The sequence below is a fragment of the Schistocerca gregaria genome, chromosome 3, assembly GCF_023897955.1.
Source record: "Schistocerca gregaria isolate iqSchGreg1 chromosome 3, iqSchGreg1.2, whole genome shotgun sequence".
NCBI lineage: Eukaryota > Metazoa > Arthropoda > Insecta > Orthoptera > Acrididae > Schistocerca > Schistocerca gregaria.
Genome location: NC_064922.1, coordinates 615,370,744 through 615,392,146, shown reverse-complemented (window position 1 = coordinate 615,392,146; position 21,403 = coordinate 615,370,744). Strand labels below are relative to the sequence as shown.

The 21,403-nt window shown below is 42.1% G+C and overlaps 1 protein-coding gene across 13 annotated transcripts in view; it reads right to left on the bottom strand.

The window, feature by feature from the left end:
- Positions 1–21,403, bottom strand: part of LOC126354218 (partitioning defective 3 homolog) — a 468,105-nt gene that overhangs the window by 103,168 nt on the left and 343,534 nt on the right. For all 13 annotated transcript variants that reach the window (XM_050003695.1, XM_050003686.1, XM_050003692.1 and 10 more), the window contains 6 exons: positions 20,952–21,293; positions 14,412–14,746; positions 7,373–7,579; positions 4,947–5,122; positions 4,593–4,822; positions 889–1,080 (listed from right to left, as the gene is read on the bottom strand). In XM_050003695.1, coding sequence (XP_049859652.1) covers positions 889–1,080; positions 4,593–4,822; positions 4,947–5,122; positions 7,373–7,579; positions 14,412–14,746; positions 20,952–21,293 — 1,482 coding nt within the window. The remainder of the gene's footprint in view (positions 1–888; positions 1,081–4,592; positions 4,823–4,946; positions 5,123–7,372; positions 7,580–14,411; positions 14,747–20,951; positions 21,294–21,403) is intronic.

Sequence of the window (21,403 nt, the reverse complement as noted above, 5' to 3'; positions counted from 1 at the left end):
AGACTGCCCACTACATCAACAAATATGCCCACTTTTAAATACAGTAACTTATATTAGACTAATGCCTAGTGTGGAGAACAATATTAGTTTTCGCGAGAGAACTTGTCTTCCAAATGGAGTTATGTTTTATTCAGGACAATTATTTGAAATAAAGTGGTTTTTTTTTTTAAATAAAAAACAGCCTCAAGCAGCAAGAGGCTTCCTTCAAGAAAATAATGGTGCTGTACACCTAAGTGTAAGAAAGACTTCTTCTTACTTTTCAATTGTACAAATAGAAGTAAGAGTAGTGGCAATGGGACCATTTGTAGAAGTAATCATTTCCTTAATAAAATGTACCCGATAAAAATCTTCAAGAACTAATGCACCACAATTTTCTGAATTAGCCTTATTTCACTGATTTTTAGATATGAAATACTACGACTAGTGGAGTGTCAAACATACCTAAAATTGTTTTGAATAACTCCTATACCATTATGTATCTGTTAGAATGTCCGATATGCAACATAGAAATTAAACTACTTTCTGAACACTCGAGATGTGTGGCAATCTGTGCACAAATGAAGTCCCATACATGCTCACAACATAATTTTTCAAAGTCACTGTAGATAATATAGTAAAGGTCTCAACAGAGAAAGTAATAGTACTTCAATGCTGTTTAATGACTTAAGCTTATTGCAGCTGTTCCTAGAGGATTACGAGCAGATGTAATTTCATTAGAGTATTATGTCATTATCATTCCTTCGCAATGTGACAAAAGCTCTTTTTTACAGTCATTATAGTAAGAATTTAGTTCTGAGTGCTGGAAATTAATGAATAAAAGATATTTTTTTTAGCAGTGAGCATTATTTCTTCCTGTTATGAAATTCTCCCAGCGAATATAGTACGTACAATCTGACGTGGGAGAGCAGGGCTGGGAGCCGCATCCTCTTGGCGTGAGACGACAATGCGGACCTTACTGCCAGGAGCAGCGTCACGCAGTACGGCCACTGCCTCTGCCTGCGTCTTCCCTGTCATTTCAACACCATTCACTTCCAGTAGGCGGTCACCTGGGCGCAAGCGACCATCCTCCACAGCAGCACCCTGCCATACACACCATCAAAATCAAATAATGTGCTCACACCATAACTGTTCTGTGGATTTGATGCCATGTACTATGCAAGGTTTCAACACACATCAGTTCTCTACCGTGTGCGGACTCATTTTTCTAATGTTAATTACAAGCAAAGAGGTAATAGAAAAAATGACTGGTACAGTTTAAAAAATTTGCACCCATTCTATGCCACTGAATAAATTGTTAAGTTCAGCTGTAACTGTTGTAGTGTATAATAGCACAGTTTATCCTTGAAGTCAATGAAGTATTTCTGCATTGTTAAAACTAATAACAGCATTCTGTATGTCCCTTAAACACAGTTCTTCAATTTCTCTCTCTCTCTCTCTCTGTAATTATGCCTCAGGTCATTCCTTCTTCACATCTTTCCACTTTTAAAGTAAATCAACAAACTTGCTAGCTGAATTTTTCTACTAGTCACCTATACATTGAAGCATCTCTCTCTGTTCAGCAAAGACGCCCCCCACCATCACCATTTTACCAAACCCTTCTACTCTGGAACTATGCTCACATGTAAGTTCACACCGTGTTATAAATGTGAGAATACCACTTACAACTAGATTAATCACTTAATTTCTCAGAAACATAAGAATGGAGACTGCTGCCCACATGGCACATAAATCACCATGCTTCATTGTATTTATTGCTTTGCTTTTGAGATTCTTTCAGTTCAACAAATTTTGTCTGTGTCAGTTTTGTAATCATCTGCCTTTACTACTTGTGTGTGTTTCCATTCATAACTATGACACAGTCAGACTTTCCTGTTGCAGAACCTATAACTTTTCATGACTGACCACTTATTTTTAAATTATATGGAAAGAGTTACAGAAATCTCTTCAACTATGTGCTGTGAAATATTACTACTGCTTACTGGTGCACAATGAATATCTTATCTATAAATGTGCAAATAAATCTATTAGCTAAACTAAACATGCAAGCATCAGAGATTCCACTGGAGAAATTGTTCCAGCCCTACAACTTTAAACAAGTTTTGCATATGAACAAAAATTATGTTATGACAAAAAGAAAAATATTAAAAGGTATTTATTTGATTATGGCTTTAAGATGTACAGATTGTCATGATAATATAATGATTCCCATAACAATTCAGTCATCATATACAGGCATAATTAGTAACTATACAATGGAAATTTGTAGCAAAAATCAATGCTGTTGCTCAGCAATTCATGACATCTCTCATTCACTGCCTTGTCCCTGCCCACCTCTATTTATTTCCTTTGGAACATTAATCTTAAGTTCTATTCAAGACATTTGATGTTTTCTCAAGTTTCTGCCCATTACACCTTTGCTATTTATGACTAAGTAAGAACAATTTTTTCCACAGAATTAAATGTGTTTCACAGCAGTATTCATATAAAATAAACAAACACATTGTGTCCCAAGAGTAAGGGCCAATATTCAGGGATATGACAAGAATGTTCATTTGAACCAAAAAACTGCATATGGACATATGCCACATTCCAAATGGGTTCCGAGATAGAACACATTTAATGTACATTGTTATTTATTTTTTGTGTTATTCAGTACATTGTTAGGTTTACACACATACAATAGCTGGTGAACATTACAATATGTATTCTACAAAGTATCAACTGAAAAATACATACTTTTAACTTATTCACATCACACTACAGTAATTTTAAAGTTCATAACAAATGTTTATATATCCCACCATCGACTTCAGTGCATTTGTGCACTCTTGGATAACATGTTGTATTGCTTGCCTGAGTGACTTTACACACTCCCTAATGAGAGTAGCAGCATCCATGATGCAATCAAGTGATTCATCTTATGTAATCACCATTTTTTTTGTCAAACTCAGACTTCATACAACCCCAAAAACAAAACTCTAATTGTGTAAGGTCTGGCAATCTTGGTAGCCAGTTAACCAGCACTACCATGACTTATCTAGAGAGTAGGGTAAATGTGGTTGAGATGTTCCCTCACCACAGTACAATGTGATGGGGGCTCCACGATGCTATAATACACTGCAGTCCATACAACCAAAGGAACGTCCTCAGTGTGTTCAACAAAATAATTTTCAAGAAAATGTAAGTAATTGTGTCCCATTCGCTTTTCTAAAATGACTGACCCTATCGAAATGTTACCGATCAAGCTGCTTCCAGCATTGATCAAAAATACCTATCAATGATTATTATATGTCTTGTTGATTCCATTCCCGTAAATGTGGCTTCAGCAGTGGATACTATTAACAGCAGAATGTGACTGTCGTTTGACTGGGGGCAAAATCCAAGTTGTGTAACATTGTTGTCAATGTAAACATGTCAACATGCTTCATACGAAATGGATAAAATGTTCAGAAGAAAAATTTGAACTTGGAAGAAAACCTGTTTCACACAGTGTGCTGAAAACTACAGTAAACACGCTACAAACAGGGGTTTGATGTGTCAAAAAGCACTGATGGCAGTCTTCAACAGCACAAGGGGGCACAACCATTGCAGAAGCTGTGAACATACACCATCTCTGCACGATCTTCGGAACTGTAAATGTGTAGCATATATAAACACAGCCAACTGGTATTTCTCTACAATATACTCTCAATCCTTTGCACTTCACCTACAACATGCCATGGACAGCTGCAAGTTTAATGGGCTTGTTCATGGCAGAAAGATATCAAAAGCAAAGGGATTGAAAACAAAGAGGATGGTTGGGCCAAAATAAAATGTCAAAGAAACTAGGTGGGTAAGACACACAGGTGTGTACCATTAGCCCAAAATTAAATGTATTTCAAATGTGTTCTATCTCTGAAACCATTCAGAATAACACACACACACACACACACACACACACACACACACACGTGTTCTATCTCTGAAACCATTCAGAATAACACACACACACACACACACACACACACACACACACACACACACACACACAGAGAGAGAGAGAGAGAGAGAGAGAGAGAGAGAGAGAGAGAGAGAGAGATATGGGTCATTAAAATCTTATCACAATGGCCACACAAGCTAAAAAAAATACCAGTAATAATAAACACATATTAAGGATGACAGTTAAAAGGTTATGGGATATGTGGATATGTACCAAATCATTAGTGATGAGGCAGAGGCATGTAAAACAAGGTGTTGAAAAACATATGAAAATAGTGAATTTTTGAGATGTGTATGAGAAGAATGCAAGAAAGAGAAAAGGACAATCATCATGTGAAGCAAAACTTTTGCATTGATTTTTTTCACATTTAGATAGAATATTGAAGGAAAAAGAATAGTGATACAGGTAAACAAGATCATATCGAGGACTCTGAGTAATGCCTAAGATATAGAACAATGTAGTGTATGAACATGAAGAAGAACAACAATAACAACAACAACAACAACAACAACTACTACTACTACTACTACTACTACTACTACTGCCATCACCACCACCACCACCACAGGTGATATCTAGTTTGGAAAAAGTTCTATTATCAGTAACATATTACCTTAGGAAGTATGTTTTTTATGTATATGGGGCAATTTCCACCAGCTGGATTGTCACGTGTTGTAATACTGAACCCAAGACCATGTGGACCTTTTGTGAGTTCAAGCTCCATTTTTCGACCAATCTTTCTCGTATTGGCAGCTATTAGACTAGAACCTGCAGGTGGACGCACTGCAGGGGAGGATACCTTTTTTGTAGGAGAAACTGTAGCTACTTTGGTACCTAAGCTTGCTGAAAGCATAAAAAAGTAAGAATTAATCTACTTAAATAACTCTTCCTTTATTGATGTTATCAGTTTACTTACACAATTTCAGTTGCTTAGATTTAGTGAAATAGTTTGTATGAGAACACTCACTTCTTTCCTCGCCTTCGACCATGGCAACGCTGTCCCTCTCTGTGAGAGCGTCAGTAAGAGACCTTGGGAAGACAGGTGCTGGGGGCTTCTTTGGTGCCTCTGCTGACCTGTGGTGTTTTACAACTCGCAGTCTCAATTCAGGTGACTGAAGAGAGTCTTTGAAGATCTCCTGCACCCTGTATACAAAATGTAAGTAGCAATGGATCATAATGATTGTATCATAGAACATTATTTATCATAGATTATTTATCAACACAACTGAAAATGGATACAATCAGATAATGACGTAGTCTGAAGCAGTGAATGAAAATTTGTACCAGCACAAGCATTCAAATCCAGGTCTCCTGCATACTAGGGAGATGTGTTATCCAGTGTTCCACACTGGCACTCCAGTTAACACAGGTGCTATTGTACATATAGGTGAGACTCAATACTTGGATGATAAATTAAAGGTATTCGAAGACTGAACAGTGAAATTTACTAACAAAAATCACAAAAATAGAAAATTCTAGGCAGATTCATCGTACTGTAGTTGTTTTGGCTAGAAACTGAGATGACAGTTTTTCTGTTACTAGGAACTTGTATTGACTTTTACAGCTTTTCTGCATTAACCAACAGATCAGAAGAATTTCCTTCAATACAGGGCTGCAAGTCAAGTCTAGACTCCTGTGTCAAGCTTAGCTTCTTCAAGAAGGCCATGTGAATACACCTATGCCAATATCTTCGTTATGTTATGCACACTGGACTGGAGCCTGGAACCCTACCTTCACAGATAATGTTGTTACAAAAAAAAAAGAAATGATCGTGTGGCATTGTTGGTGTGGAGGCCCCATCCAGGGAAGTTTAGCCGCCAAGTTGCAAGTCGTCTTTCTGGTGATGCCAAATTGGGTGACTTGCATATTGGTGATGATGAAACGATGATCAGGGCAACACAACACCCAGTCCACGAGCAGAGAAAATCTAAAACTCAGCAGGGAATTGAGCTCGGGCTCGCTGCATGGTAAGCAAACACATTACCACTCAGCTAAGCAGATGGACACAATGTTCTTACAAACTGAGAACGATGGACTGCCGTCACAGTTTCAAAACTAGCAATAATCTATGGTGGTACTTACAGATGTTATTTTCTCAGCAACGCTGATTGCTGCAACTGAAAACTAAATTTTATTCTGACATACCAGTTATCTTCCTACATGGAAATAGGGATTATAAAAATGATATTATGAACATCTCCTACATTTTAAAATCACTTCAAATCTAGTCAAATTTGCCATCATTTTCTTACAAGAAGTGGATCAGAAAGACAACATCAAAGAACCATGACAAGACAACCTCATTTAATCTCCTCGATTGAGTTCTCGTGTTATTTGCTAACAATGCTGTTGTTTATCAGGCAGTAACCTTAATACACTGCTGTTAAGAAATTCTGAATTAAATAACTGCTTCCCACAAAGTGTAGAAGACTATAAAAGATTCAATTGTCCCTGTCATACAGGGCAACAATTATTGAACTAAATGAAATAAAGTAGTCACAACTTCTGAACGGTTTCTGTCAGGATGTTCAAACTGCACAGTTGACTGTGGGGCATGATGAGAATGCATTTGGAGGACTGAGAATCCGTATTTTGCATTCGAGAAGTCGCATCACCCTCAGTGAGTGAGACTGTGGTGTGCAATGTCCAGTCACGGAATAATCAGTGCGATATTCTTGATGGCACAGTGGTTACCGAACGGAACGTGAAGGTTCTGGAGGTCGATGTCATCTACCTTTATCCAAAGTGACCCCAATTTTGAAAAGATGTGGTTCATACAAAACGGAGCCTGACCCCATCAAGGCAGGAGAGTCTCTGATGACCTGGGGGAACACTCTGGGACTGCATTCTGGCTGTGTGGTGCCCAGAGGCCACTGGCATGGGCCTTGATTGGCCACCTTATTATCCGGACCTGAACACATGCAACTCCTTTTTGTGGGGCTGTATTAAAGGCAAGGTGTACAGCAGCAACTCCAAAACAATTGCTGAGTGCAAAACAGCCATTCAGGATGTCATTGACAGCATCGATGTTCCAACACTTCAATGGGTCATGCAGAATTTTGCTATTCATCTGCACCACATCATCACCAATGATGGCAGGCATATTGAACATGTAATAATCTATATCTGAATATCTGTAACCACGTTTACATGTTGAATAAAGAGTGTGTATGCCATAGTTTGTAATTTGGTTTTTTTTCCATGTAGTTCAATGACTGTCACCCTGTACATTCACCATAGGAGCTACAACCACAATAATCCAAGATACTAGGATGCCCACAAAGAATCAGCTTTTTTGTCACTATTTCCTAATGAAACAAGCAAAGGAGAGTCTAATAACAACACAAAGTAGTCTCGATATGCAGAGTCTTATAGAGTATATTGTGTAGATACCGATGGAAGGGTAGGTCGAGAAGATTTCGTCCGTTGATTTCGACAATGCGGTCGAATGGCGCCAGTCGACCGTCCCGTGCAACTCTACCTCCTGGTTCGACACCTTGTACTAGCAGGCCACGGTCACGACCACGAGAGTCATAATCTGGCACCACATGGATCCCAAGAGGACAGCCACCTTCATTGTGCAGCACCACATACTCCACTCTGAAACACACCGCACACATTATTAACCGACAGAAAAGAAAGTAAATGTGCCAAACAGTGTTCAGTTTCCACGAATCAGCTGTTAGTTCCATAAACAGACATAAATAGATTTCTCTAATACAGATAATTGGGTTTTATGCTAATTGTAACTACTCAATAATTGTTTGTTTATTCCATTTCGTTATTTCTTGCCACCTCCAGCAAACACAATGTTCTTGCAAACTGCTGGCACCAACGTGTCTCTTACAATCATCTTAACCGAATAGACATGTAATTTACTAACAAATGCAAAGTTGACACTTGGCGCTGTGGCTGATGGGAGCGACCGTACAAGCATTTCCCATTTACAGTCACTCCCATCAGCCATTTTGATTAACTTGACCAATAGATGTTTGTGCCTAAAGCAACAACTGATTATGTCACTCTGCACAGTTAAATTTTAGAATCTCCTAAAAGGAAATAAAGATGCAGAAACTGACTCATCTGCCATCACATCATCTTCTTATTCTTGGAGCAGTACCTCCAACTATTTTACTATGGATACTCGGCCTACCAGTACTTTGCATTGGTGTTACGTTTTGCATCAGACAGATGCTGTGCAATGCTAATGACAAGCATATTTACCAAAAAAGGAGAGTGAAAGTTTTTTCCCATCGATACTAACCAGAAATTCTGACAGATCTCTGCTTGAACTTTAGCATGATGCAATTTCTAGCCTCTCTTTTCGTCAGCTGTGTAAACAAGTATACATACACACATACATTAATCCTTGTTCCATAGATCATGAATATGACATTTCGTAATGATGTAGAACGTGTCACTTTAAAATAAGTTTTCCACACAGCAAATAATTATTATTAGTTTTTTCAGTTACTATTTTAAATGTTGGTTGGCTATTTGTCGGACTTTTAATACTATTTGGCAAACGACCGAAGATTTTTGTGGCAGCGTAATTCACCCATTTCTGTGCCAAAGTGAGATTCAATGCAGGATAGTGAAGACTGTCCTTTCTTCTAGAGTTGTTTTTATGCACTTCGCTGTTTTTGAATTGAGTTGGGTTATTAATGACAAATTTCGTAAGTGAATATATGTATTGCGAAGGCGCTGTGAATATCCAAAGTCACTTAAATAAATGTCTGCAAGTCACAGGAACTGAATTGCTCAGCTATAAAAAAAAAGGCGTGATCTGATACGCCTGGCCACGTGTGGATTCGCGAAACAAATTTTTTTCTTTCTTCTGGGTATGAACGAAAATACCTGGCACCTGACAACTAGCAGATTGGACTGCTCCCTCCACAATGCGCCAATGGGAGCTTCGCATTATAGGCTGCCAACATGTTGCCACTTACTGTTGCACAAGGCATTTTACCAGCCGGTTCTCAAGTACGGAACAACCTGAAAATTTTGCCTATTTCAAAGAAAGATATAATTCTTGTCCTAATTATTAAGAACAGATTTTCGACACGCTTAAGTTTGCTAGGAGTTGGTGCTGCGTGTATTGTGATCATGTGATGTAATGGCGACAAAAAAACGAAGCGCGAAGGCGACTGGCCTATGGTTAATAAAAGCGTCTAAATAAGAGGTGCGAGTACAAAGTAACAGCGACTTTTTGTCTGCAAATTTCACGTCATAGTGAGATTTTAGACTTACTTTGCTAAACTGCAGCGATAAGGCTGACAATAACATTTCGTTAATGGGAGGAAGAGGAGATCAGTGTTTAACGTCCCGTCCACAACGAGGTCAACAGCGACCTAACACGGGCTCAGATTGGTAAAGGAAATCGGCCGTGCTCTTTCAAAGTAGCCATCCGGGCATCTGCCTGAAGCGATTTTGGGAAATCGTGGAAAACCTAAATCAGGTTGTGGGTATAGTTAGCTGGTAATCAATGACTCGCTTAGTAGTTTGAACTAATTATTTTATATTTCAAAACAAATCATCTCAGTGATTATTCGTGAAATTCAAAATACGTACTTACCGGAGAGTCTGTCAAGGGAAGGTTAATGAGCTTTCACTATATCATTTACACTTTATTTTATTTTTTTTACACAGCGTTGATCATTAAAGATTATATTTAGATTCATATAGTCGGACACGACAATTACGTGAAGCCGTAGACCCCAGAATCCACTAGAATGGAGTTTGCATACTGATTTTGTATTTTTTGCATCATCAGTATCCATTTCAATGTCGAGGAGCTACATGTACCCTATCTTTTCTTTTGTTCAGATGTTGGGTTCTGAACTGTTGTGCTACAAAGTTATCACAACATGAATATTTGTCCACCGTCTTCTTATACGCCTACATTTTTCATTGTGGGCTACTAATTTTTCTGCTCCTCCGTTTTCCTACTTCGAGACTTATTTATTTTTTATAGTAATATGATCGGCGGCCTTTTACGTAATACTTGACATTCAGGGCATCACATATCAAATTTGTATTCAAATAATCTTCAGAAGTGTCGTTCCATCTTACTAATCATCTATAAATTTCCGTATGCTTTCTGTGAAGTCAACAGATAATATTACACACAAATTACCTCAAAATTGTTTTCAGTTTCAACTGTCCCTTCTTTGTAGCACTGGCAATTTATTAGTTTTAGTGTCTGACTACGGATCCATATGTAAATATGCTTCAAGAAATGCAAAATGCATACTAACAACAATTACGAGTTGTCCAAAACGGCTTTAGTTAGAAGGCACCAACCGGTTGTCACTTTTTTCTTTTGTTGACCCCAACTTTAGCTAGGTAACAGTACCGGTACTGCGTGAGGTAGCCATTGTTGTTTGCTGTGTCACTGCTTATTAAGTCACGTATTTCGTACCTTTTCCTCCCCTTGTGGTAAATGATTTCAGATTTTGATTTCGAACAACATGTCAGCGAGTTTTACCTCCAAGTGTCACTTGTACTTTCGCGGAAGTATGTAGCACACGCTAGGACGTTTAGTTGGCTGCACTGTGGTAGCACTGTTGACACGTGTTTATACTTTACAGAGGTGTTAGCCTGAAATCTATCATGTGACGTCGTCCTCCGATCCCACCAACCCCTTCTGGAAATAGGACAACTTACAGTAAATACACTTTTCTCTCTTACAGTCATCGTGTAAAAAAGTCTGAAATGCATAAATGCTGTTGATACGGACAGTTGCCCAAAAGCTACGTACACGTGATGAGTTTTCCGCTCGCTGCATCGCTAATTTCATCCAAATGGAGGCAGTGCGTAGTTCCGCATTGTTTCTCGTGAATCGTTTGGCAGACGATAAGCAGCTGGGGCCCATGTGTTTTTTTGTGTTGTACGTTGAAGTTCTGCTTTAATAATCAATGCTGTAAGATTTAATAACAGCTTAACAAAGATGAATATTATAATTCTGTGATCAGTCTCTTTCATGGGGGCGAAAACGTAAAGAAACACAGAAGCACTGCTGCGTACAGAAGTTTATCAGTCGGTCTGGAAAATGCAAAAGGAAGTAAGTTCGTAGGGACAGTAAACAATAAACCAATAATCGTAAAATATATATGTCAGTTCTAGACTGTGTGTTAATTGTAGCTTTAGAGATGCAGTTTAGAAAAAAAAAAAAAAAAGTCGCCTTGGTGAAGTTTATAAGATGTAGCTGTGTGTTTAGTCCCTAAACAATGTCGGGAATTTTTACGAACCTGACAACCCTGCGTCCAGATCAGTAGCCCATTATTCAGTTGTGGATCGTGGTTTCTATACTGGTGAAGAATGTGAATCTACGAGGGGTGTAGGATTCCAATACACCATATTATTCTCCACTTTTGGTTACAAAATCCTGTTTTTCAACATCTGACAGTCTTACGCCGTCTTACTAGGATGGCATGTATGCCCACGTGATACCACACTAATGGTCGGCATCGGAGCTAACATCTTGCACATCAATAACCTCCCCATCATCCACGTACTGCTTCCGGCGGGTTGCATTCTTCATCGGACCAAACAAATGGGAGTCGGAAGGTGCGAGTCCAGGTTGTAGGTTGGGTGAGGGAGAACGAGCCAATGAAGTTTTGGGAGCTCCCCTCTGTGTTTGCGGTGTCATGGAGAAGTTCTTTAGCACTTTAATGCCACAAACACGCTGAAGTCTTTTCTTCAATTTCCCGAGGGTAGCACAGTATACTTCCGAGTTGATCGCTGCACCGCGACGGAGGACATGAAATAGAATGACCCGTTCAGAGTCCCAGAAGACTGGCTGAGGGTGCAGCTTTCAACTCTTTCTGCGGAGGAGAGGTGATGTGGTGCCACTCCATGGATTGCCGTTTTGTTTCCGGTTCGAAGTGGTAAACCCATGCTTCATCGCCCGTGACGACGTTCCACAAAACATAGTCGCGATTAGCCTCGTAACGCGATAGCAATTCCGCACAGTTTGTCCTTCATTGCTCTTTGTGGTCGTCTGTTAGGTGGCGGGAACTCAGCGGGCACATACCTGTGAGTACCCCACCTGGTGGAGGAATGTGTCACACTACCAACAGAGACGTCTAGTTGTGCAGCGAGGTGTTTGGCTGAATTTATTTGAAGTTGTGCCAACAAAAGTCAATGAAACTTCAATGACTGTCATTCAGCGTACGTGTGAAAGATAAAGTTTAGAATAAGATACTCTTAACACCTACAGCACCGGAAAGTGGAAAAACGTACGCACGGCACATTTGCAAACCACTTCATGTAACAATCACCTTCCTAGTGGCATAAATACGATAGCAAGCAATAATAATAATAATAATAATAATAATAATAATAATATAAGTATTATTATTTGTAGACAGCTAATGTCCACCCATCACAGCCCAAAAAGATCTCTTACAGTAACTTTAAGCAAGATATAAGCCATCCTTGTCACTTGAACGGATTGTTTTTCTAGGCTATAGCCTGCACCTTAAATATGCGGTAAAAATTTTGTCTACTTGCCGTTTCCAATAAACCTGCAACTTCAAGTCCATAGAGTCCGGCCTATATTCCGATGATGTTTTTCATCCTCAGGACGCCACAAACTACTACTCCGACTACACTTACCAGTTTCTCATAGTCCAAATTTAGTGTCGCGCTGGCAGAGAAAAGAAAACTGATTTGAATTTCAGCGATGGTCGTCCAAAATCTTTACGTACGGGAGATGAGATAGGCTGCATTGAGACCGCACTCGTAGTTGCGAAATGATTTGAGAATATCTGTGCTGCCGCCTTCGGCCGATGTCGGCCGTCTGCGGAACCCACCAGTGTCGTTACCACCGTGGCGACAGCCTTAGCCGGCGCGTAGCAAATGCTAAATGTCTCATACAACGTACCTCACGGCAGCCGGTGTAATATTCCTGGCTTAGTAATCGATCATATTAGGCTCCAAGAAGCTGTTCCCAGAGCAGTGGAGGTGCAAGAAGTATATAGAGAGCGAAATGTGGTGTGAGGTATCTGTGACAAATGTTAGATTCGGTACCATTCCCGTGAGAAAGACCGCTTGCATAATGCTAGTACTGTGTGATTGACTGCTTTGTTCGGAGCGAGGGCGCCAAAACGTTAAAGTATAGTTATTATTATTAGTTAAACAACTCATTGGAATGACTTCACTTTTTAATATAAATATCTCTTAACAGCTCACTATCAGTCAGTCATTTTAGAATTATTAAAAACAATTTAAATCAAAGACAAAAGGCTGACGAAACTGCAGACGAGGCACTTCGGACGCGTTCGGGCACATTCGGGTCACGCCTTTTCTGGTATGGCGCGCGAAGTGTTTCGGGCTGTTCGTCACTCTGGATTAGGCAGTCGAGATGTACAGTCATGTTGTCCGTGGCAGGATGTTTTTGCCAGTATTCAGTATTAAAAGATTCACTCCGGTAGTCACGAGGCACTGATAAGTGCCACAAATAGTGTAAAGACACATTTTCGTAAACATTTTGTTTGATCATGTACTTTGCTGTATCAGAACGAGTTGTATTAAGATCGTGTAGTCTTCTCGTGTGGCTATATTAAAATACGCGAGTGGCATCCCAAAGAAGTGATACATTGTTTCAGAACAGAACCTCGCTAAAAGTCAGTTTCAGCCTCAAGATACAGAACACACGACCTGCGTGCTGTTTTCTGCGCTGCGGGCATGAACTTGAATGCAGCAGGTTAGCGAACTACAACAGAACCTTCGTGTTCCACACAGCTGCAGAGGAAACAACTAGGCGCCTCACGTGTACTGCATGCACAGAACAAACGTGCTTAGCGACACGTCATCTGCAGTAATGCAGAGGAGGTAAAGGAGGATGATCGTTAATAACACCAACACTCAATTCATTCTTCGAAACTTCCTATTAGATTAAAACTGCGTGCCGGACCGAGACTCAAACTCAGGACCTTTGCCTTTCGCGGGCAAGTGCTCTACCAACTGAGCTACCCAAGCACGACTCACGCCCCGTCCTCACAAGTTTACTTCTGCCAGTACCTCGTCTCCTGCCTTCCAAACTTTACAGAAGCTCTCTTGCGAACCTTGCAGAACTAGCACTCCTGAAAGAAAGGATATTGCGGACACATGGCTTAGCCACAGCCGACGGGATGTTTCCAGAATGAGATTTTCACTCTGCCCGCGAAAGGCAAAGGTCCCGAATTCGAGTCTCGGTCCGGCACACAGTTTTAATCTGCCAGGAAGTTTCATATCAGCGCACACTCCACTGCAGAGTGAAAATCTCATTGTGGAACCCATTCTTCCTTTCTTGCCGTACCGGACGAGTACGAAACGACTCTAGGGATCCGTTTTTACGGACTGCGGTACGGAACCATAAGAAGATGAAGCAGGAAACCTGTGTAGACACGCGAAATGACGAGAGCGGCCGAGAGTGGTGTGAACTCACTGTTCGGGTGCGAGATCGTCGTCCTCGTCGGAGGTGGAGCCGCGGCGCTGCGGCCTTCGCGGCCGCTGCAGGAAGGGCGCCGGCGGGGGCGGCGAGGCGGGGGCGGCGGGGGCGGTGGCCTGCCCCAGAGGCTCGCGCCGGGAGCGAGCGTCCCGCGGCAGAGACCGCGACGCCACGCGGTCCGCGGCGTCCGCCCAGCGCGCGTCGCTGCCGAACTGCATCGACAGCCGCGAGCCGCCGTCGCGCGCGAAGCGATTCGCCGACGCCGACGCCGACGCCTCCGCGTCCCGCCAGTCGCCCGGCAGCTGCAGCGCGCGCCGGGCCGACACAGACTCCTGCACACACCCACGTAGGGTTGCCGCTTTCTTCACACAAAAGGAAGACTTTTCACACACATTCTTTAATACACTACTGGCCATTACATTTGCTACACCAAGAAGAAATGCAGATGATAAACAGGTATTCATTGTACAAATATATTATACTACAACTGACATGTGATTACATTTTCACGCACTTAGGGTGCATAGATCCTGAGAAATCAGTACCCAGAACAACCACCTCTGGCCGTAATAACGTCCTTGATACGCCTGGGCACTGGATCAAACAGAGCTTGGATGGTGTGTACAGGTACAGCTACCCATGCAGCTTCAATACGATATCACAGTTCATCAAGAGTAGTGACTGGCGTATTGTGACGAGCCAGTTGCTCGGCCACCATTGACCAGATGAGTAGTGACTGGCGTATTGTGACGAGCCAGTTGCTCGGCCACCATTGACCAGATGTTTTCAATTGGTCAGAGATCTGGAGAATGTGCTGGCCAAGGCAATAAAAAAGAGTGGAAATGATATTTATGCTGATCTCTATTCCAATTTTCTATACAGGTTCCAAAAGGTACTTTCCAATTTTATATTTTAACAACTTTAAAATTCATGACTCAAAAAGAGAAGATTTGACGAAAAATGTTGCCGCTACATTAGAAAGATTAGTCTGTAACATAGTTCATATAGATCCAAGCTCAACGGAACTTCTTCCTGTCGTTTTCAGTTCGAAGATTGGTTTCATGCAGCTCTTCACGTTACTCTATCCTCGGCAAGCCTCAACATCTCCGCCTAACTACTACAACCCACATATATTTGAACCTGTCTGCTGTGTTATTTCTCGATCTCCCTTTGAAATTTTTATCTCCATACTTCCTTCCAATAGTAAATTCATAATTCCTTGATGTCTCAGAATGCGTCCTCTCAGCCGACCCTTTATTTTAGGCAAGTTGTACCATGAACTTCCTTTCTCACAAGTATATAATACCGTCTCATTATTTACATGATTTACCCATCTAATCTTCGACATTCCTCTGTAGCACACCATTTGAAAAGTTTCTATTCTCTTCTTGTACGGAAGTGAAATGTCAAAGATAAACAGTTCAGACAATGCAACACCCCAAACAAATACCTTCGGAGGGGACTTAACAAGATTTAAATTTCTGTTCGATATTAACAAATTTCTCCACGAACACTTTGCCATTGCCAATCTACATTTTGTATGTCCTCTATTTCGGCCATCATCAGTTATATTGCTCCGGAACAGCAAAGCTCATCTTTCTAACGTATTTCCCTCAGCATCACCTAGTTTGATTCGATTACATTCCATTACCCACATTTTGGTTTTGTTCATCTGTATCATTCTTTCAAGACAATGTCCTTTCCGTGCAACTGCTCTTCCAAGCTCTTACCTATCTCTGATAGTATTATGTCATCGGCAAACCTGCAAGTTTTTATTTGTTATTCCTGAACTTTAATTCGTTTTCAAAATTTCTCCTCGGTTTTCATTACTGCTTGCCCATTGTACGGATTGAACAACATCGGGGATAAATCTGTCTCATTCCCTCCTCCAACACAATATCCTTTCATGCCAGTCGACTCTTAAAATTGCAGTCTCGTTTCTCCACAAATTGTAAATAACCTTCGGTCCCCGTATTTTATCACTGCCTACAGGGAGATACAGTCCCGACTAACTATTAGTGTTGGCACACTTCTTTTATGGAAACAGGTAGTGTTTTTCAGGCCAACGTACGGAAGGCGTTTGCCAGGAATCCGGCCAAATCAGCGAGTACGACTGCTAGGAATAGAAAATGTCACATCTAACACAGGTTATGTCATTTTGTCTACAAGGTACAGCTGCTAAAGGTACTAAAAGCCGACTGAAAAACCTCAGCGAGAAAAATTTGTTGTGAATATGTCAACCAAGCTTGACGCAAATAATGACTTTTGGAAAATACTTATTTTTACGATGAGTCACCTTTTTTATCAGGCAAACTGTACCACCATAAAGTTCCTGCACGGAATAAGAGTGCCAAGTTACACGTGAAATGGAAGGAGACCGTTGCAAAGGCAGTATGTGACGCGGACCACGCAGAATTCTGTCACTGTATATTCTTTTTCAGTGAGTCTGCTGTAAACAGTGATGTTGAACTGAACGTTTAGTAGGGTGAGGTCGAAGAGACTGTTAGATTCGGTGACCCTATGACCACCTGGCTTTACACCATTAGACTTCTTGCGGTTTGTTTGTTGACGAGGTACTGACCAAAATCTCCCCAATCCTGTGTCGGTGTAAGTCGGTCGACTTCGAGCGCCGAAGCAAACATTGGTGTTGAGAAAATAAAGCAGGATAGCTTGGGAAACTTTTACCATACATGGGACGAACAGCTACGGAATAGTAAGAAAGATAACGAAAAGAAGGTTAGAGAATTCCCTCCTTAGGCCCGACAAGACGCCTCCTGAGACGCGGCAAGGCAGGAGTAGGCAAAATGCAACAGGGAATAACAATATTAATGTGCTAATAGTAAACTGCAGGAGCGTCTACAGAAAGGTCCCAGAACTGCTTTCATTAATAAACGGTCACAACGCCCATACAGTACTAGGGACAGAAAGTTGGCTGAAACCACATGTAAACAGTAATGAAATCCTAAACTCAGATTGGAATGTATACCGCAGGGAGAGGCTGGACAGTGAAGGGGGAGGCGTGTTTATAGCGATAAGAAAGCAATAGTATCGAAGGAAATTGACGGAGATTCGAATTGTAAAATGATTTGGGTGAAGGTCACGGTTAAAGCAGGCTCTGACATGGTAATTGGATGTCTCTATAGGCCCCCGGGCTCAGCAGCTGTTGTGGCGCAGCACCTGAAGAATAATTTGGAAAATATTCGAGTAGATTTCCCCGCCATGTTATAGTTCTGGGTGGAGATTTTAATTTGCCGGATATAGACTGGGAGACTCAAACTTCATAACGGGTGGCAGGGACAAAGAATCCAGTGAAATATTTTTAAGTGCTTTATCTGAAAACTACCTTGAGCAGTTAAACAGAGAACCGACTCGTGGCGATAACATATTAGACCTTCTGGTGACAAACAGACCCGAACTATTTGAATCAGTTAATGCAGAACAGGGAATCAGCGATCATAAAGCGGTTACTGCATCGATGATTTCAGCCGTAAATAGAAATATTAAAAAAGGTAGGAAGATTTTTCTGTTTAGCAAAAGTGACAAAAAGCAGATTTCAGAGTACTTGATGGCTCAACACAAAAGTTTTGTCTCAAGTACAGATAGTGTTGAGGATCAGTGGACAAAGTTCAAAACCATCGTACAATATGCGTTAGTTGAGTATGTGCCAAGCAAGATCGTAAGAGATGGAAAAGAGCCACCGTGGTACAACAACCGAGTTAGAAAACTGCTGCGGAAGCAAAGGGAACTTCACAGCAAACATAAACATAGCCAAAGCCTTGCAGACAAACAAAAATTACGCGAAGCGAAATGTAGTGTGAGGAGGGCTATGCGAGAGGCTTTCAATGAATTCGAAAGTAACGTTCTATGTACTGACTTGGCAGAAAATCCTAAGAAATTTTGGTCCTATGTCAAAGCGGTAGGTGGATCAAAACAAAATGTCCAGACACTGTGACCAAAATGGTACTCAGAGGATGACAGACTAAAGGCCGGAATACTAAATGTCTTCTTCCATAGCTGTTTCACAGAGGAAGACTGCACTGTGCTTCCTTCTTTAGATTGTCGCACAGTTGACAAAATGGTAGATATTGAAATAGACGACAGAGGGATAGAGAAACAATTAAAATCGCTCAAAAGAGGAAAGGCCGCTGGTCCTGATGGGATACCAGTTCGATTTTACACAGAGTACGCTAAGGAACTTGCCCCCCTTCTTGCAGCGGTGTACCGTAGGTCTCTAGAAGAGCGAAGCGTTCCAAAGGATTGGAAAAGGGCACAGGTCATCCCCGTTTTCAAGAAGGGACGTCGAACAGATGTGCAGAACTATAGACCTATATCTCTAACGTCGATCAGTTGTAGAATTTTGGAACACGTATTATGTTAGAGTATAATGTCTTTTCAGGAGACTAGAAATCTACTCTGTAGGAATCAGCATGGGTTTCGAAAAAGACAGTCGTGTGAAACCCAGCTCGCGCTATTCGTCCACGAGACTCAGAGGGCCATAGACACGGGTTCACAGGTAGATGCCGTGTTTCTTGACTTCCGCAAGGCGTTTGACACAGTTCCCCACAGTCGTTTAATGAACAAAGTAAGAGCATATGGACTATCAGATCAATTGTGTGATTGGATTGAGGAGTTCCTAGATAACAGAACGCAGCATGTCATTCTCTATGGAGAGAAGTCTTCCGAAGTAAGAGTGATTTCAGGTGTGCCGCAGGGGAGTGTCATAGGACCGTCGCTATTCACAATATACATAAATGACCTGGTGGATGACATCGGAAGTTCACTGAGGCTTTTTGCAGATGATGCTGTGGTGTATCGAGAGGTTGTAACAATGGAAAATTGTACTGAAATGCAGGAGGATCTGCAGCGAATTGACGCATGGTGCACGGAATGGCAATTGAATCTCGATGTAGACAAGTGTAATGTGATGCGAATACATAGAGAGATGTCCCTTATCATTTAGCTACAAAATAGCAGGTCAGCAACTGGAAGCAGTTAATTCCATAAATTATCTGGGAGTACGCATTAGGAGTGATTTAAAATGGAATGATCATATAAAGTTGATCGTCGGTAAAGCAGATGCCAGACTGAGATTCATTGAAAGAATCCTAAGGAAATGCAATCCGACAACAAAGGAAGTAGGTTACAGTACGCTTGTTCGCCCACTGCTTGAATACTGCTCAGCAGTGTGGGATCCGTACCAGATAGGGTTGATAGAAGAGATAGAGAAGATCCAACGGAGAGCAGCGTGCTTCGTTACAGGATCATTTAGTAATCGCGAAAGCGTTACTGAGATGATAGATAAATTCCAGTGGAAGACTCTGCAGGAGAGACGCTCAGTAGCTCGGTACGGGCTTTTGTTAAAGCTCCGAGAACATACCTTCACCGAAGAGTCAAGCAGTATATTGCTCCCTCCTACGTATATCTCGCGAAGAGACCATGAGGATAAAATCAGAGAGATTAGAGCTGACACAGAAGCATACCGACAATCTTTCTTTCCATGAACAATATGAGGCTGGAATAGAAGGGAGAACCGATAGAGGTACTCAGGGTACCCTCCGCCACACACCGTCAGGTGGCTTGCGGAGTATGGATGTGGATGTAGAGGTAGATGTAGAATGAGACGAAGAGAAACGACACTTTTAATCGAAGACTATAATAACACTGCGATTAGTCGTGCGGTCCAGTCTAACGCACTGCTTTCCGGGCGGGAAATCTTCGATACGGTGCCTCTCGAAACGCCAAATACTTCGAGGCAGCCACTATAGCAGCACCACGTTCGAATTCATTTAGCTCAGACATAATGGTCTCTCAACTACATGGAACACTGTCGTGACAACGAATGACGCTTGCAACGTGTTGAGGATGGTGCACAGGTGACGTTCGGGGTCAAATACAAGAGCTCAAACTGCAGGTTAGGCTAGTATCTGCATTTATGTTCGAGCATGAATTTCTCGCGGTGTTTCCATATTTTTGTCCAATCCATTGGTATTTAGTTCAAATGCATTTATACGGGGCACATTTTACACCGAAGTCTCATGACAATAGTTTTGCCGTAAACATTGGTACAATGTAGAAATATTAGTATTTCCGTACGGCCCGTGAACCGCGATGGAACAAGCTGTTGAAGGTAGTTGCCAAGGTAAGGCCCGGATGCTACCGGTGGTGTGTGCATAGTGGTGAAACCACATGATATCGCTTCAGTACGAAAAGGCGCTCCATTTCTTTCTTGTCTATAGAAATGGAGAAGTCAAACGAGATGAACACGGAATTCATAAATGCGATACATACACAAGCTGAGCTGTGGGACATATAAGCTACTAACGAGTGGTTATAATTGAAGTGCAGCCACTCAGAAGTCCAGTGTGGGCTGTAATTATCGTATGGCAGCGAAACTTGGTATATATTCTAATGTGTCAATGCTTAACCGATTTACATTCGAAAACAAATTATATCCCGTTGTGACTACCAGGTGCAAATCTGGCGCAGTGCACTGTATGACGGTACGACATGCACGCCGTGATTTGAGCGCTGGCTCACCTTCCTGGCGGGCGGCGCACGCAGCCTGCCGTTGGCCGGCGCGCGGCAGGCTGCGTCCTTGTCGCCGGCGTCGCCGCGCTCCTCGCCGTCGGGCTCCGTCGGGACGGCGGGCGTGGCCGACCAGCGCTTGGAGCCGCCGTCGGCCGCGAGCAGCAGCACGCCCACGCCGCCCCCGCCGCCCCCCAGCGGGTCGCCCTGCGCCGCCCCCGCGCCCCCTACCGGCGCCGCCGAAGCCACCAGCTGGTTGAGCGCCGGCTCGCTGCCGCGGCGCACCTGCAGCGACGGAGGCGGCGCCGGGGCCGACTCCGCCGTCACCTCGATGGCCGCGTACCGCCCGTCTCCCTGCGACACCGGTAAATGGCACGTCATCGTCGAGGCACGCCTCGCTTTTGAGGGCAGATCGATGAATAGGGCTACAAGAATTATACACTGCTGGCTATTAAAATTGCACA